This window comes from Hippopotamus amphibius, chromosome 8 (assembly GCF_030028045.1).
Source record: "Hippopotamus amphibius kiboko isolate mHipAmp2 chromosome 8, mHipAmp2.hap2, whole genome shotgun sequence".
Lineage (NCBI taxonomy): Eukaryota > Metazoa > Chordata > Mammalia > Artiodactyla > Hippopotamidae > Hippopotamus > Hippopotamus amphibius.
The window spans coordinates 57970571-57990711 of NC_080193.1; the positions used below are offsets into that span (position 1 = coordinate 57970571).

General features: G+C 33.7%; 1 protein-coding gene across 1 annotated transcript in view; it reads right to left on the reverse strand.

Annotated features, from left to right (window-relative positions):
• The window catches only part of LRP1B (LDL receptor related protein 1B), a 1778947-nt gene that overhangs the window by 28738 nt on the left and 1730068 nt on the right, over positions 1–20141 (reverse strand). The window contains exons 85-87 of the mRNA XM_057745031.1: positions 6554–6728; positions 2376–2480; positions 1403–1516 (exon numbers count right to left, since the gene is read on the reverse strand). Coding sequence (XP_057601014.1) covers positions 1403–1516; positions 2376–2480; positions 6554–6728 — 394 coding nt within the window. The remainder of the gene's footprint in view (positions 1–1402; positions 1517–2375; positions 2481–6553; positions 6729–20141) is intronic.

Genomic DNA, 20141 nt, shown 5'->3' on the forward strand with positions numbered 1-20141 from the left:
TTCTAAACAAATCACTTGCCCTGTTAAAACTCCACCGCCCTATCTTTTTTCCTGTGTTCACACCTACATTATTATAGGTTAATTACTTGCTTATGAATTTCTTTCTTTATTTTAAGAGGAAAATTTTCTTTTCCTTCCCCCTTTTCTGAGTAATTTCATTAAACCCACTAATTACTGAGATCCTTGATGTTAGAGTTAAATTTCATTCACCTTCACTTGTCTAGGATTTAGCACACTTTCAGGGTCTTATAAATATTTGCCAGGTGACTGGAGGAATTTAGGTGGAGCCAAGGCAGAGGTAAGACTAAAGAAGGGTCCCCTCTCTGTCTTCAGTTGCATAAAGCATTAAACCTGAGCATGAACTTAGAAGTGAATCAATTTCTTAACAGGTCAGTTTATATACACTTTACAGACTAATATTTAAAGGAGTATTTCTGGATGTATTTTACATGTTCAAATATAAACATGTTCAAATATAAACATGTTCAAATATCTTTCAGAAAAAAAGAAAGAATATCAGTTTTTCCTAAGTGATTATTTTAATTGCTTTCCATATTTTTTCAATGATTGTGTAAAGAATGACATTTTCTTGAATAACCAAATAAATCATTATGAACAAAACTGTAGAGTTTTGGAAATGAAATATCTGAATTTTAATACAATTGTGCCTTAAAACCATTACTAAGTACTCTGAGACACCACCATGGGCTATTATTGGGTGCCAATCAGGGCTTCTCTTTATGACATGGACTATTAAGGAGGATGTCAGATATGATCCATCTCTAAAGCTCAAATGCAAAATGCAAAAATAGCTTCCATTGTTGTGAAGGCTGATAGTTACCCCAAAGGTGGTCGCTGATATTTCTCAGAGGAAACACACGTATTTGTTGTGAACAAATTGAATCAAGAAATAATGATTTGAAATGAAGTTTCTGGAATATTTTAGCATATGCCTATTTCTTCTGTAAAGAAGTCTTACTGAGTAAAGTAAGTTCCCACTGAAATCTTGGGAAACAAAATAATGTTTCATCAGTACTTGAAATGAAAAGTCAGTTACTAAATAAAAGCCACTATTCCAAATATAGAATCCAGTATAGTAATAAAGTCTAGAAACACCTGCTTCTGCCCTCTAATTAAAAGCCGCTATTCTAGCAAATGTATTTTTATGAGACAGTTCCACGAGATTTTTCATTCCCTCCATTATATTTCTAGACATTCTAGCTGACTGTGGTGCACACACTTGTCGGTGAGCAAAGCAAAGGTTAAGTGTATATGACACAGATGAGCCCCGAGATTAAGTATACACTGTGACATGCATGTGGATGTTCATGATTTAACCAATGAACTGTGGCCTGAAATGATGTCACACAAAGCTTAGCGGTAAGTGGAAGGTTAAACCTACTTGCATCTCGGCTCATTAAACGCAGTTAAAGTGCAAATCCCCTCATTCTGACAGTAGTGATCACAAGGGTTCTCTTTCTGGTCACAGCGCTGACTTTTAAACCCCAGAGAGCATCTGCAGAATTTCAGTAAAATACAGCTAAATAAAGCAGCTGACTTTTTTTCAAATATGTTTCAAATTCATTTCACACAGAAATAGTAACAGATGAACAACATTTTTCTCAGGTATGCTCCCTTATTTCTCATACACACTCATCACAGGCTACTACTCTGACAAGGTGGGGGACAGGATGCAGACATGGATCATACGTGGGCATCGTCCTTCTGGTCAAGCAGTGATGAAAGAAAACTCAAAACAGAGATCACACAGACTGAATGATCCTATTTCAAATTTTCCATTCTGGTATTGTCCAGAAAAGGGAACATACTAAATTCCAGATTTTCTCAGGAGCAGAGACTCTACAATACTTTCCAAACATTTGGAAACCCAGATTCGTGGTAATGTATTTCAAAGGAGACAAGGGCTTAATAGGTTTATATAATACAACATTCTAAACCTGATACAAAAATCAAATAGCATTATACTTTTGAAAATATACCTTATGTACGTTGGAAAGAACGGTGCTAAGTACCAAAGTATTTATAAATATGATTATGTCTGGGTTTCACATGTCTAAATAACGTCAATTAAATTAGAATAATTTTTACCAGCATTTCCAAGTTCAAAGATCTCTGAATGTTTGAAATGGGTATGCTGCTAAGAAGTGAATGAGCTCTTCCATATGAAATCACTCGCATATTGATGAGGGAGGAGATTCTGCAGTACATGAGCCAATGAGGAACGACACTTGATCACAGATGTCCACGAAACATTCATTTAAAATACGTTACCCCAAGAAAGGAGAACAATAGAGCAGGGATTCCATGTACATCCAAAGTCATATAAAATGCCCACAATGTTCTAAAATACTCACAAACACACAGGTACATTTGTCTCTGGGTCCAGCTGGCACGTGCCACCATTGTAACAGTAGCCATCACATAGCTGGCAGCTAGAGGCAATCTTTCCATTAGTGCAGCTGCAGCAACAAAGAAAAAAGTCTCATTGTTACTGGCATGATTATTGTTGAAAGCTGACACAAATTCTCTACAGATGAGAGTATTCATCATAGAAGACTAATAGAGTGGCTGGCTAGGTTTTCAGAAAGAATATTTGCTGGAAGCAAAGTTTTTTTTTTTAACAGAATGATGACAGATAAAATTTTTCTTTTGGTAATTTTCAAATTTTCAACCCATTTGTTTAATATAAAAATTTAATATAGCTAGATATAGGTGCGAAAAAATATACTGTAGTGTCTATCGCTTACACTTCAGGGAGACATTAGCATCAGTATCTTATTTCCTTTTCATATTACTAGAGTTTGGTGACATTTTTATTACTTATAAACCACATTATCAAATACTCTGGAAGCAAATGCTTCAGCTATTCTTTCTAAACTGGAAAGTCTGGTGCAAAGCACCATTATGAGTTTTAGGCTCCACATTTTGTGTGAAAGGATAGAACTATTCTGTAGTCACTTTTATCCCACTGTTTCTCCCTGAATATGTACTGTAATTAGTGTGAAACTCCTTATATTCTAAAGGAAAAAAATGTAACAGTTCATTGCAAAAGTAAACAGTAATGTTATAGGAACAATATGCAATACAGCAACAAAGTAATGAGTAGGCTTTCTTGGAAAATTTTTGGAAATGATTCTAACTTATAGTACATTACCTGTCTGGGATAAGAATAAACACTATGGCTATTGCTATCTGGGAAAAACAATCATAACGGTAATAGGAAAAATACAGAAATTTCTTATTGCCATGTTATATTTTTAAATAAATAAATATGTACTATTAGATTGGACATTGAAAAGTTTTGGCAGAACAGAGAAAATTGCACTGACATTCCAAATTATTGAGGGAAACTCTTCTATGTGAGGTACAGTAAGAGAATCATGCAAGCCTTGGTCCAGACCAGAATTATAGCAGATCATGCCAATATGCTGATGAGATCATATTAGTACTAAGTGTTATGAAGTAATCAATGGTATCACAATAAATGTGGACATAACCTTGATAAAGAAATCAGGCTGCAATATCATTGCTTGATAACTTTGATCCTCTTCATGATGGGTACCTACTGCAGTACATCTATCAAGGTAATTCCCAATGATAAGTTAGATATTTTAAATCATTGGTTAGCAATCCCATAGTTTATTTATTCTGAGCATGTTTACTTGGCCTCATGTGAGTGGTAGGGCTGCTGTAAATGCACTGAATGGCTTATACTTTCCCAGGAGTTTAACTTAAAGATTTTTTTCAAGAGCCTGGATTTAAAAATCATATTCTTTTCTCAAGATAAACAAAACAGTGAGTCAATTATGTATTAGATGTGAAATGGAGATATATGAATGTGGAAGCAAACTTAAGAAGAAGGCAGTGGTTTAAAGTTTCCAAGATTTAACAAAGAATATCACATTCTTTATAATCTACAGAGGCATCTGAATATGGACACAAAGTGAGTCAAGCATATATTTCATGGTATTGGTGTCTGATATGTTAAATGGATCTGGGAGACTTTTCCTTTTCCTTTCCATGCCCAGCCTCCTTGAAAATCAAAGAACAGAAAGTTATAGTTTCATGTTCAATCAAAGGGACAACATCAAAGAGAAAAATTAGCTCATTATACATTAAAGAATTTTCCACAAAAAGAACTATATACCAAATATCATCTTTTAAAAGAGAAAAATATTCTAATTATTGATTGCTTTTAAACTTCTGCTTCCAAGAGTTATAAAAGATGTTGCCCTGTTCTTCATCTAAAGGTTTTGTTTGACTCCTAAACGTAAGACAGAACTTTGTAGATATTTCAAATGTGAAGTACAAGTCATCCAAATCATTGTAATACATCAAAGAGCATAGCTTATATTTTACTGTAGGTTTTCATCATAATTTCATTTCTTAGAAATGTTATATTAGTGCACGCACGCACACACACTTTGTAATTAGCAGTTGTCCAGAAAACAGAAAAAATTCTCACAATTTGACATCCCAGGGGTATTATTTAGGCTATTCAAAATTATGATCAAGGCTTTCCTTATCAGTATTTACTGAGGAAGAGAGAAAAATACACAATTATCTCTGTTTTAAAAGATTATACTCATTATACTTGACAGTGTACCTACTCTCTACTGCAGCTGACAGCTCATAGGGTGTGCATTAGAAACATGATTATTTGGAATCACAAGTATACAAGCAGCTTGAGTTTTCCCATTTAAGTAAAAAAGATTTAACTCAGTTGTGATTTTGTTTTAGGATCAGTTCTTTACCCATGAAATACAAAATCCAACATCACTATAAGCTTTAATGCTAAGTTGAAAAGTATCATAGAAATGAAAACAAACTTATTTAAAAGTTTCAGCATATCCAGAGTCATGTTTGGATTATTGTGTTCATATGTTATTATAGCCTACGTGACTAATCAAATATTATACTACTATTTTTAAACTTCCATCTTCTCACTACTAGCAACTATTATTTATCCATTCTTATATACAGTTTTCCAAAAGGATCTTTTAAGAGTCAAGAACTATAATGTTGGACCTTCAAAAGCCTACTCAGGTTATGAGGTTCTGGTGTTTCTAAGTTGGTTAAGCCAATATTCTCCATAGGGTAGGCAGTACTGAAGGTCCTGAGAGTCCATCCCTTCGTTCCTAATGCGGAACTGCCCTGTGTGATGGGAACAGGGTGTTTGTCTCTGCATGAGCTTCTCCAAGATAAACTGGATTGCAAACTATGGTTCATAGCCTTTCTTATGTGATGGTCCACGATTCCCCGTGTGACTGGACTGCGGCTGTAAAGAAGATTCTACAGTGCATCCCTGACATGGTACCCTGGACGTAAAGAAAGATGTATGCTCACTCATTAAAGTTCTGTCGTGCTAAAGTTTCATACAAAGAACTGATGATCTTAATGAGCAAACATGATTTTGGTAGTTTATATGAAAGTGCATTTTGCTTTTATGTACTTTTCAAAGGCATATATTATAATTAGTCATATTTTCAAATACTTGAGTTAAAAAATAATGTACTTTCAAATGACCCAATTTGAGGGTTTGAGTAAATGTCACTTTTAATGATAACACAAATCATACATAGAGTAATTCTAAAATGAGAGTAAATTAAAAGGAAAAAATGTTGATGCTGTTTGTAATAAAATTTTATGGGGCCTTGTTCGGCAGAGCAGTATAACTCAGGGCTGGCACCCTGCGGGGCTGTCTCGGTGGAAGCTGTGGCATGAACACTGTAAGGTGTGCATTCCTATCGCATGTTCTCATTTCTTAAGGTAAGTGATAGAGTCCAGTCCTTCGTAAGCCCTTCGTTTAAAACGTGGTTGAAAGAAGTTCAGAGTGAGAACTGATCTCTAACCTCCGTGGCATACATTTGTTTCATGATAGAAACTGAATGTCATTACTCTTTAGATGCAAAGTTCTGTTTTCCATTCACTTGATATCTAAGCCAAAGAACAAAAGGCAATGAAATCAAAATCTAACTTAGATATTTTTGTTGTATTTGCTTCCTAGGAAACATTATTCCTTCTACTTACTTGGGTCATAATTTTCAAAGTCAGATTAAAAGATGAAATTTTATTTCTGTTAGATAGGTCTTTTGCTCCTTCCACAAAGGATCATTTTGTAAAATCAGAAAGTCAAACACTCATTGTTGATAATAATGATGAAAATTAAAAGCCTGAGGTAATCTAATTTAGAAGTATTATGTATAGCTTTTTGAAGGTATGTTTCGTTTCACTTTTACTTGCTTACTATTAGGAATATTCTATATAGGGAATGATCTGACCATATCATTATGTTATAAATGTTCATGTTTCCCAGATGTACATAATAGTTTCTGAGTAAGTTTTGGTTTAATCAAAATGAACTGAACTCTATTTCTAGCCAAAAAAGAAAAAAAGAGAGGGAGAATGGAATGATTGCCATATTAAATTTTAGAAAAAAAAATAATTTACATTGTTCTCACTGTTTATTACTGAACTTCTATGTCCTTTAGGGTTCAAATGCTTTTATAAATTAAGCTGACTGTCTACTTACTTGCAAGATATATCTTCACTGTCTTTATTTATAATGCAATGTCCCCCATGGCACCTTATACATTTGTCAACCTCACATTTTGGTCCTTCGTAGCGTGTTGGACAGACACATTCCACACTTCCATCATCCCCAATAGTACAGGATTCAGAATTCACACAGTAGTGATGACACACATCTAGAAAGAATCCACAACATACAAATGAAATTGTACTTCAAGATACTTTTCTTGGATCACAATAAATGTTACCATTTCACTTAATATTTTAAAATGGTCAATGAATAGGTAGACTAATTTACAAAAGCAGCTTGTAAATACATGTAACCAGAATTCTTTAATGATGCTATTGAGTCCTCTTTTTGCCTGAGTTAGGCATCATTTCACCTTGCTATGGTAGATGGGTTATACTGATATAATACTGACAAACTCTTTTGGTTCTGAATTTTAAAGTTTAAGTTCACAAGTTTCCTCAGCTTTTCTTCTAATGAGCGATATTACTACTCTTCTGAAATGAAAAGAAATGCTCAAGATTTCTTTAGATGTCATTTAGCTTTGTCCCTCTTTGCATCTCTTTTCACTCAGAGAACAGGGTAGTGTGTGGTGAGTACAGGAATGCTACCTCTCCACTAGCTCTTGGTGTGGTGGAAAGATGCCCTACTCTACATGAGCCAGAAAAGGCCCAGTATTTCCAAACGCCTGGGCAGGTAAGCAGACAGGAGGTATGCCTCTCATGGAACCCCAACAGAAAGGCAGACGGGAGGATTAACTGATCCATCACGGGTGGAAAGTGATAACATAAGTCTAGACCATTGCTGCCTCCTAGGTGAGAACCTAACCTTCCCAACAGTTAGAGGGAAAACCTCCCTGTAGTCTGAGCCCTTCACTTTGGAAGAGGTTTCCTACCAAGCACTACAGGCAATTTTCTCAACTACAAAGGAAGCCTTCCTCAAATATTTCTATACCTCTTGCGTGTGAGTAATAAAACAAAGACCACTTAATAAGAACCACACTGATTTTGCAGTTAGACATTCTGCCCGTCTTTTGAAAAACAAGTCTATATGTATATTGACATATCGATATATACAAATTCAAATTCACCACATTCAAAATATTGAAATTTATAATACAAATAATCTTGAGCAGAAGAACAGATTAAATTGATTCCAGACTTTGTGTTTGGCGCTGCAATTTCCTTTTAGCTATCTAAGTATGAAGCAATGTTAAATGAGATTAGCTGAGATAAAAATCACAACTTATAAACTTTAACCTGCTGTAAGACAATTATGGTAGGTGAGAAAAATTAAAACATAATTTATAATTTTCATATTTGTATATTTATCTAGCATTTTATTAAATCAGACAGAAATTAAATTTATTGACAGGCTTGCTTCACGTTTATGGAAATTTATTTCAAGCATTCTTATGCTTGCTGTTGCATTATGCCAAGTACCCGCCTTGAGATTCAATGCTTAAGTTTGTTACTAAGGGTCTTGGCTGTATTTAAGAAAAGCAGTGCTTTCAAAAGGTGAGAGACTTGGAGATTTAAAAATTAAGTCAATGTTAGTATCTGTTACGATGTCGATTTGTAGTTGTGGTTAGGTTTGGCAGGTAGTGTATATACAACACACATTCTGTCTTTATTTATGAAGAATGTATTAACAGCAGCCTATACAATCTTCTACTACCATCTCCTATTCAGGAATCTCTAAAAAACAATTTTCCTTAGTCAGGTTGCTAGAAACCAGTTACTGACAGAGAGCTCTTTTAATGCTGTCTCTAATTGCTTTAAATTTCATCCTTTGGTCCTGGTTCATTTTTCTGATGGGACATAGAAGTCAGCTGATGTACCTTTCCAAGATCTTCATATTATGAGGTTTTTCCACAGTGGATAATTCATCAGTGTAGGTGACTTATTTGCAAATGCAAATTTCAGTGTCTTTCACTTTTGTCCACTACACCCCTGGATTCCAATTTATAGATCGGATAAGAGGCCCAGGTGATGCCCATGGGACTGGTTGAGTAAATAGAATTTGGGAACTAGGGAATGTAAGAAATCTGAAAACAATTTTACTGATTAGCAAAGGGACTACATTGTCTAATAGTTGTAAATAGATTTGATGTGACTAAATAGCTTATTTGTTGACTAACTTTGTGAGCCCTTATTAAAATGTAATTTTTAACCCAAAATTTTGAATGACTTTGTTACTATAATCACATCACTGAGTAGACCTATGAAACTAGAAAAAATTGGGTTAACATTCTGCGGGTTGATGATTGCCCTACACCACACTGTAGCAAGGAACCGTTTGTCCTTATCTAGGATGCTAAAGGTCAAAGTTAAAAACTTACCTACAATTTACTAATTATAAGTAACTTTGGTGTGTAAATTAAATCTGTTTCAGACTAAGATTATACAGATGTGAAAATGTACACAACTGATTAGTAATCAAGGAAATACAAATTAATACCTCAAAGAAATACCATTGCAAACCCACCAAACTGACAACAAATAGCAGAAACTCTCATACGCTGGTAGTGGGAATATAAATGGGTTCAACCAATTTGGGAATAATTGACAGTATCTACTAAACTTGAACATACCCACACTTTATGACCTACCATTTTTACTCTTCTTATACTGTATACCCAAGAGAAAAGCATGCACATGTGCACAAAAACATGTACATAACAACCTTTTTAGAAATAGCCAAAAACTGAAAAATAATCTAAATGTCCACTGTAAGAAGAATGGATAAACTGTGGTGTGTGTGTATATATACATATTTAAGTAGATAAAAAAATCATTACAGTTATAAGCAACAGCATGGGTGAATCTCACAAAAATAATATTAAGAGAAAAAAGCTGGACAGAAAAATATGTGTAGTACTTTTGTATTTATGTAAAGTTCAGAAGTCAAAACTAATCTATGGTTTTAAGGGTCAAAAAGGAGCTATTTTTGAGGAGAAGGAAAGGGATGTGATGAAGAAGACCAGGGAGCATCTGAGGTAGTGATAATGTTTACTCTTGATCTGAATGTTGGTTTACACTGGTGTGTACAGGTGGGGATAAATTATTTAACTGTATACTTGTGATTTAAAACATTTATATGCATATTATGCTTCCATAGAAAGATTTTTTAATCTAATGGCATATAAGCTACAATGAGAAAGTTTTACAAACTCTGGTTAATCTGCTAACAAGGCTAATACTTTTTCGCTTTACAAACAATATTTGTAAAAGGACTTCATGGTCAACTTTTTATGCTTTAAAGGAAATTCTCCACCCTTTAATGCTTTTAATGTTGTTTTGAAGGATGTCAGATGCACAGTATTGATTGCAAGTTGACTGGCCTCATGGCCTAAAATGGAATCTAAAGAATGTAAAAGAAATGTTTGTTTAAGATAAAATTGTGAAGCAAATGGACGTTAAAATATACAGTTTAGTAAATAATTCTAAATTGCATGCTGCTAAACCATGCCACATTTTCCCTCTAAAAAAGGCAGAAATAACTTTTGGCTCAGAACCCTTTCTCTGCAGATATTTAAATGGAAGACATTTCATTTTTCCCAGTTTACATGCTTAGCACTCTATGCTAAACTGAAGTTTAGGGACAGAGAGTTGCTCACTATATTCCAGCCCTGCAAGAGTGGCTTCCCAATGTCTACCTATGAAAGCTTTCCGACTTTCTCCCAATATTAGGCTTAAGATGTAGAGCATGTAGAAGACGCTGAATTATATGTCTGGCCAGATTGTTTTCTGCATCACTGTTAGGATTTTAGAGCCAAACACTTTGAATATATATTCCCTCCCTCCCTCCCACTTCCCTCCTTCTCTCTTCCCTCTTTCCTCTCTTCCTTTCAACCTCTCTCTCTTCCTCCCTCCCTCCCTTCCTCCCACTCCCTTCCCTCCCCCCTGCCCTCCCTCTCTCTCTCTCTCTCTCTCTCTCTCTCAGCCTTCCCTATTTATTCAATTCCAGCTCCAAGATTTCTGACCACAGGAGAAAGTAGAGCTTTCTTGACAGGGGACTTCAGCATCTCCTATTTAAACTATCGCATAAGCACTGGATATTTGTAAATTGGAAATTGAAATAATTCCTTCAAAAGCTCTCTGTTTTTTCAAGTTTAATCATGTCACATACTACATGCAAGTCCAGGAAAAAGTCTGAAACATCTGATGGTGCTGTCTATTTCTAAACTGGTTGACTCAGACATAGTTCATGTTCTCTGCAACTGCCTCAATATCATGACAGGAATGTGTAATAAGTCATAGGCATGCTACCTAATTTCTCTCTCATTCTCTTTTCAGCTATAATCCACTTTGAATTACAAGCATCTGTGTAAAACTTGTATAAATATATGCTGTATTTTTATCAGTATCTCCTCTCTATATTCTCTCAAGTAATTACTACATACTCATATTTAAATTCTAATTCTCTCTTCAGTTATTTATTTAATAAAAGGAATACTTCACTAGCACATCCCAATTCAGGAGAAATTTAGCAAAGTATGAAGAAGAATATTATATGAGAAGGCTCTTATGGTATGCAATTGTTCACTTTGGTTTTAAGGAGTCTTCCTTGTTAAGTTCAGAAACAGAAGTTTAACCATAACTGAAAAAACAAATTTTTATCCCAGAGCACTGAAAATAGTTATCTGATACAGCTTACCACTTTCAACATTAAAAATGCTTTAAAACCATTTTGAAAGTAATCTTTCTATAAGACAGATATACATTTTCTCAACTAAAATATTTGGTATTTTTATTAATGACTCTTTTAGCACTCTATCAATTGTTTATGTGAAATTACCTCTGCAGAAGTTTCATAGCCTTCTGCTTTTTTTTCATCTTTCAGTTTTGACTAAGTGAAATGTTACTGATTATGAAGCAGTAGACAAATCTAAATAAAACAACTCAATTCCTCCCAAAGAATAAAAGAGTTAGGAATGTTGGTGGTTGGTTAACACCAAGGTGTGCCACAAAGGAATCATGTTCTATTTTCTGACACACACACACACACACACACACACACACACTTTCCTCAACACAAACAACCATCTTTTATTTCTTCACATTTTAAATTTAGCTTAATAATTATGGGAACTGAGAGAAAGTAAAAAAAATATGGTAGGCTAAAAGAAGAAAAGTTAGAAGAAAATACCGGTGACAGGAGACATTTTGGTAGAGGGGATGAAATAGGGAAGGAATTGAAGACTGAAGGTTGAAAATAAAAGAGTCTAGTCAGATTTGCCAAAATGTTCAACAACAACAGTCTGGAATTTATGGAAAGAAAAGCAGGTGGAACAATATAGCTGATCTAATTTTGAATACCATGACAAGAAAATGGAAGTGGTGGATGTGTAATTATTTGCTGAGGACATGCATGTGCCTAATTGTATACTGTGAGCTGTGAGAAGAGTCCAGAAATACAAGACAGGACACCAGCTCTCAGAGAGCTGACAACCCAATTGAAAGGTTCAAACAAGAAGAAAAAAGCAATTAAAATTGATCTGAATAACATTCACTGTGGCAAGAGCCTACATATATTACTACCAATAAAATCTTCCTTCCTTTGGACCCTTCCAGCTTATAAGTTTTGAGCATTTTACTGACCTGAATGGCATAACATTTGAGATTTCTGCTTATGATAAGAAGGAGCAATAATGAAATGTAATTAATCTGTGCTAAGAAAGAGATTACCATGAAATTATATAATAACACTTTATATTCACAATATAAAAATTGTTATAACCTCTGTAGGGTAATTACACTAAGAACTGCATAGTAGCACCAAACACAATCATGTACTCGAAAGGACAACAATGGATATATAATTACAGAGTATTCACATGGTAATTAGGTAGATAGTAACTGAAGAATAAGTGAATGGCTATTTTCTGCAACAGAAATGGAGTAATTTTCAAGGGAGATCATTATTGCACTGTCTCTCTCTTTCTCTTTTCTTTTTAAGCAACCAGAAATACAAGGAGATACTTCTTCCTTTAATATTTTTTACAGTATCTTAATCGACCACATAAAAATATGTGCATGTATAGGTATATAGACAGGTTTATGAATATTCGTGGGGAGCCAGATGCCTATAAAATCTCTAGCTGCGTTTAAATTCTTTCCCAAATATTTCTTTCTATTGAAAAGTAAATTGCCAAGACCATTTAGCTATTAACTCATATTTGCAACTGGGCTATTCACATTGTAATAGTCAGGGAAGCGTGAAATTTATTTAAAGAGAAGAAAAGCAAACCAAAATATACCACCTAAACAGGAGCTGAAAATACTCAGTAAGAATAATGGGGAACCTAGACAGTCTTTGGTGACACAGAATCGTTATATAGGGGAGACTAAATTATGCAATCACATGTATATACATCAATTGTCCTACTTTACTGAATTTTGACCTGGCCTTTAAAAAAATGCTATGTGAATTGGCTTTAAGATTCCTAATTTAAATAAGCATTTGATAATTTAGGACCACACATACCACACACACACATAAATTAAAAGCAGGATGGGATTTCTTTCACAAAGACTGGGTAAACCCACAGCACACCCTCCCACCCCAGGAGTTGTATAACTGAGGTCTAGTTTCAGTGCAATTCACACTCCACTTTCACTGTTATTTAATTGTGTCTCAGGAGCAGTGGGTTCTATGAATATTGCTAATGTTCTCCCTACTGGGAGTTTTATAGCTGCTTCCACATATGCATAAAAGGCAGAAGAATTTCCAGAAAAGCCAACAATGGAATTTTATAAACTTTTGATGCATACTTATACTAGGGTGACATAATAAAAAGAAAGAAAAAACAAAAACATTGGCCAGAATATGAGGGAGTTAGAGGTGAAATTCAGCCCTTCCTCTGCCTAACAATGTGACTTGATCTGAGTTATGTGACTAATCTCTCCAAGATGCCCTTCGGTCATCTTTGAGCAGAGTCAGTGTTACCAAACACGCCTGAGATTATGTCATGATTCCCTGCTCACCCATCCATCCTCAACAATGCCCTTGATACCAAAAAGGCCAACAAGAGCCTGTTTTGAGTAAAATGATGGAAATGATGGAGATAATGATGGTGAGTGCTCGTTTTCAGCTGTCTTCTGCATGCCAGGCACATGTGTTTGTTTTGATCTCAGCACTATATGATATCACTCTCATTTTGTAGGGGATTACTCTGAGGTACAGAGAAGTTAAGCAACTTGCCAACAATGACACAAGAAAAAGTGAGAACTGAAATTCAAACCCAAATAAGCCAAATTCTAGAGAATAAACTCTTATTTTTCTTATTCAATTACTCACACTCAGGAAAACAAAATCCAGAAGGTAATTCTGAATACTTTTAGTGTTCTTTTTTCCTTGTATGTGTCTAAAAGCAAACGGACCTCCATCTAGACAGATATCTGAGGGTTTAACCACCAATCAGAATGCTAATGGACCCTGCAATAGCAAGAACAAAAGGCCCAGAAGAGCTTACCTGATGCCACCCAGACCTGCAAAATTAGAGCTCAGGAACTCAACCAGCATACCTACATCTCATCCAAACATGCACGTTTCACGTGCCATTTTCGGCCTCCCGTCCCAAGCCAAGTTGAATATGTGCCTCTCTCACTGGTAATTAATTTATGGCACTGGGCTCTCTTACTTGAAGGCAACACCTAACTATCCATGTGATATACTCAATATCAGGCAGGATCAGCTCTAATTCCCTCCAGACAAGTAGGAAACCAAAAATAACCGCCAAGAAATCACAAAGTAAGACATTCCTGAGTGTCATCATTTATTGACATTTAATTCGGGATGAAAATATTTACTTTTTCTGTAAAAGTTTTCAGATTCTTAAAAATGTTAACGAAAACGATGGCAGCCTTTCCTTCTCTGGAGTCAGATTTTTGCTTATCATGGTTTAGGAGGCAAAGAGATAAAGTAACATATAATTTGCTTAGAATTTTATGATTATTGTCTTTAAGGGATGATATTAAGAAATGAAAACAAATTTAAGAAATGCTAGAACGTATTCTTTTTCACATTCCTCCAATGTTTTACACAGCCTATGGTATTTTAGTAATTAAACACTGCATAGTCCTAAATATATCTTCTGATTTCAGAGCTGAGTTTAATAAAGTAGGCAAACATTGAATCCAGGTATGCCAATTAAATATTCACTAGGGAAAAATGTGTGCAAAACTCTGATTAGAGCTGATAAGTTTTCATCAGGAAAGCACGTCTAAGAAATTTGCATTTTATAATTTACTAAAAATAGAAATACATCCTAAATATTGTAGAGAAAACTGCAAAAATGTAAAGAGTAAGATCTATTGTGAGCAAGCAGTGCCATCTCTGAGTACCCAGGTGGGAGGAAAATGTAAAATTCAGAAAGCCAATTTAATAAAAGCTTGATTTGAGTGAGATATATGGGCTGGAATGTTAAAAGTACCAGTATTTAAATTTTCAACGGGCTGCTGTTTCAAAATGTATATTAACAATGATGGCATCAATAATTTTAGTAATAGTCAAAATTAACTCATAAAACTATCATGGCAATGTGTTTTGCAAATATCAGAGAAACCTATACAACTTTTGTTTGTAAAGGATGTTCTGGGTTGAGTATTCCTCTATTTTTAAAGCAATCCAGGTATAAAAGCTTTTAGCAAATAACTATAAAGTGGTAGAGAGTCATCTGAGACTTGAAAGCAAGTTGACTTGCAGACGACAGCTAAATGCAGTTATTAGATGAGGCAAACTCAAAATCATATGAGTGAATAAGTGTACGATGGCTTAAAAATAGAATGAGGATGAGGCACACACATATAGGTAGTAACTCACAATAAACAAACAATTTATCATGTTTAGGCCCTAATTTCTTTATCAGGACATTTAGTAGTACTAAGGTTCAATTCATTTCAGCCTAATAAAATTTATTAACATCTACTATGTTAATAGTATCAATTGTATTGATATTGCCCATGCCCTCAGGGTGCTCATACTTTGATAGAACCTCAGAGCTAACACAATTGAAAAAAATTAAGATCAATAAAAGATTTTAGTTAAGAACTATTTTTTAAGACAATTCAAAGCACCAACTAATAACGCATTTACAGAAAACTAGGAAGAGTTTCACAGAGAAATGAGAGGTGAAGAATGCTTGAAGTGATCATGGAAAAAAATCATCTCATCATGAAGAAAGTTATCGTCATCATGTTGTAGCCTAATGAGAGGCAGTGAATGTTTTGAGAAGATGTGACCATTCTAGACAAACCCATGCAGTTCCTATACGCATAGTTTTTTTCTTCTTCTCCATCTCTTCTCCATTCCAACTTTTCAGCCTTTCTTTCTCCCAAGCTACTCATTTCAAATCTATAAGTTAAAGTAACAATTTCTGATATACTTAGATGTAACTTCCTCCTACTTTTCCTTCAATATGTTACCTTGCAAAATACATAATATATATCTTTATATCAATATATCAATATCTATACAGATATATAGAAAGGAGTTTTTACACTGGTGTGATAACAATTAGGGAAATAGCAATTACATAGAAGTGATTATTATTTAATCATAGTTCCCTGAAAGAAAGAAAGCCATCTTGAAAAGGTCACCTGATAAGAAGTAATACATAGCAAATTATAAAAGATTTCCCTTGGTCAAATGTGCAACTTTCCTTTAGGTTAGATGTATACACATAAAACAGATTATTGATATATAAAAACCAGCTTTCTACTTTACTTTCATAGTAATCCAAAGGTTACAGAAAATCACTTTATTATTAATTAGTAGCATTACACTTTAACATGACTAGAACTATGCATTGAATTGCTGCAATTAATCAATAAACAATTTAATCCAATACACTTTTTATTTAGAAAGATTATTGTTCTTCAAAAACATTCTTGTAAATTGTTTCAACCTTTAAGGCAATGAAATTAACTCATTACTCTTTTATGTACCCAGTGTACAAAAAAGATACTGTAGCAATACACTTTTGATATAGTAACTAATGTGTTTTAGTTTCTGTAGGCCCCTGACTCTTTTCTTCATTCAGACTGAATTAGGTCCTTAATTTATCCTGCTTTATTTTTCATCATCTCATTTCTCACCACCTGACATTTAATATGTTTGCATATTATTTATAAATACTAAAGTGTACCATGAGAGCAGTTTTCTGTTTTATTCATGACTAACTCTCAAACCTCAGTGGCTGTCACATCTTAGATGCCCTATTAACATTTGTTCAATTAATGAATGAGCACTGGCCCTTGGAAAACAGGGCACTTCAGAAGGCAGAGTATAAGAATCATACTGCTGATATTTTATTTTTAAAACCCCAAAGGCAATTATAAATTTATGTAAATATGTGATCAATCAAGGCTAATTTTACCTACTCCTGAAACTAACTGAAGTTTGCCAGGATGTGTATGTGTGTGTTAAGTTGGGGAGAAGAAGGTGGGAGATGAAAGAGGAAAATCAGATGGCAAGAAAAGATAGATGCCACGCAGTCCCAGTAAAAGGGCCATTGGATATCTAGTACCTGAATAAAACAGACCCTCAGCTGCTGAATCAATGCACCAACTACCAGATACTCCAAACCACCATGTGAATGAAAGATGTGACCTACCAAATTCTCATAAATGGGCATTCCATAGAATTAGACTAAACTTTTCAGCTTCCAACAGCCTTCATTTTGTAGTCACAGCCTAATCTGTGTATGAAAGTACACCTATACAAGAGACTATTTTCTTCAATAATAGAAATTGATCTATCTAATCTATTTACTTTTATGTAATTCTATATAGGATTTCACTCTAAATTTGTTGATCATTACAGAAGTTATTAAAAAAAAATCTCAGGCCATAGACACGAATGCTATAACATTAATAAATTAATTTTGTATTATCCAAATTATATATTACCTGAATATATAATACCTAAAATATATATCATAATACACATTAATTACATATTATAAATGATAGGCACTCAAAATACTATTAAAATCAAGATATAAAAATTTACATTTAATTTTAAAATTTAAAAGAAACTTTTTTAAAGATTACCTAACTTGAAACTCACAACTATGAGAAACAGGCAGTTTAATTATAATCATTATTGTTTTTACAAATCATGTAACTGAGTTTCACCTGTGATAATAAAAATAATGTGAAAATCCAAAGTTGCAGAATATTATTTGTTAGTCCACAATTGTCTACTTTGTATAATTTTAAATGATTCTGAAAGAATGTTTTAATTCCATATTATCACCTCTAAAACCCAATACTTCTTCCTCAAATTTGTATGCCATCTTGACAAATTCCAGTGAAACTAGAGTGTATAGTCAATGAAGTTCTAGAAACCCACTGAAATTATATGCAAAATACTTTATGTATTTGTTTTATTTGGACAAGAGATTCTTAAAAGGACTGGAAGCCTACACTACCTTTCAAATTAAGGAGCACTGACATCTGGAGTTGAAATATTCTAGCTTAATTCCACTTATTCATGGTGTGGAACATAACATGAAAGTGGTTCGTTAAACACAGTGCTATTTACCATGTGGTCATGTCCACACCAATTTGTTTGTTTCCAGCACTTTGCTGATTATGTATATCATTCACTTGCAAGGAAAGCTTGTCCTCAGTTCATTACAATATAGATTTTCCAAGTTCTTAAAACTAATAAAGTACAAACTACTTCATTAAACTGAAAATTAGGTTATTATTACCACAGATTTAGTCATGGATCTTCAAATGGTAATGCAGATCTAAAAATTCAAATTTAGCTACTTGAACTTTGGATTGATTTTCTAATGCTTTTCTGGACCAAGTAACTTTCTGTTTTTCAGAGTGTCCTACACTTATGAGAGATCTGATTTTTTAGGGGCAATCCCCAATAAGTGGGCCTCTCTAATAAAATAGTTCATTGTCATATAATTAGGCATCTATATTGTGCGAAATTATTGCCTATCTCTGGGATTCCCTTTCTATTTAACTTTGCTCTTTTTTGTGTTACTTCACTTCATTTGTTAGAAAACAATCGATCTTAGTATATACCCATTTATTAAAATCAAACTATGCTAATTATATTTCGCATTTATGAGAATGAAACTGAACAAACAAAATTATGAATGTACTGTTTTGATTTAAGCAAAGTTATGCTCTTCTTTACCTGATGAGTTACATAGTCATAGGATAAATTATAAGCCTTCCCTCCTTTCTTTGGATTATTGCATTCTGGGACTCAGAAGCTCTAAGTTTAAGATTTGGAGAATTATTTTTTTCTTACCATGAGAACTGTTGATGGCATGCTGATATTTGCCATATTTATCAATAATCAATATAAATACATTTTTTCTAGCAGAATATTAATTACCAATTACCAAAAAAGGTTTCTGTTTTACATGAAACAGAATAATAACACCAGCTTATAGTGATGAAATCTTTAATACTTAAACATGAAGTATTAACTATAAGATAGGAATCTTATTTGATTGTCTTATATTTAAAGCATTTAAAGACTCCTGACTCATGACATTTTTTTTCAAAACATTTCAGCTGACATTCCAAATCTGATACCAAGCATGACGTTTCAAAATTACTCTTAAATTTACATTTGACATAATTATTTTAAAATTGATGTTAGCAGATGTATTTAACTAGAAACAATTTGGTTTGAGGTGAGCTCCAAGTAAAAATTTGTTTTCAATTTGTGTGTCTGTGCATGATTTATGTACTATATGGTCTCACATACCCAGTTCTGTGTGTAGATAATTACGAATCCATTCAGTTTGCTTAACATCAAATATAGTAGAATCATAATAATGGGTGCTTCTATTCATGCAAAGTTTTGCTTTTTTTTTTTTTTTTTTTTGAGGGCTCCTGCTGGGCATGTTCAGTTTATTTCAATACAAATACCTCTTTAGACAGTTACTAACCATTATTTGTGTAACAAGTTATTTTCAACCTTCAGTTAGGCAGTTTTCAGTCTGTTTTTTGTAGTCCTTCATACTATATTCACTCTTCCTTAAGTTGGAAAAAGAAGAGCAAACACCTGATGGTAGGGCTAATGTGGCATAAAAGTGGAAAAAGAAGTCATCTAAACTTGGCATGATAGCAGGTGAAGCACTGTTTCAAGAGTATTGTGAGATTAAAACTGTCTCAAAATCAAATAAAGCTGGCAAAGAAGAAATTTGCTTCTATAATGCCAGCAAAAGTAAATAAGCATCCTTAATTGTTTTATAGTTATCAAAATTATTAAGTATAATTACTAAAAGTTAATTACTGAAACATAACTACACTAAAAGTATGTTACATGACACAGAAATAAAAGTTTATTCATAATTAACTTTATAAACATGTTGGAATTTGAAATGCAGTTGTATAAAACAAGTATGCTTTTAAGTAGTACGGAATAAACTATTTCCCATTTCCACCTAATCATTTTTTGACTATATAAATCTTAAGTCACAGCTTTTAACTTGAAAAGACATATTATTTGGTTTTTTATTTACCAAAAATTAAGCAGGGCAAGTATCTTCAAAAGAACTTTTATACTGATGTATCTCTAATGCCTAGAACAATAAATG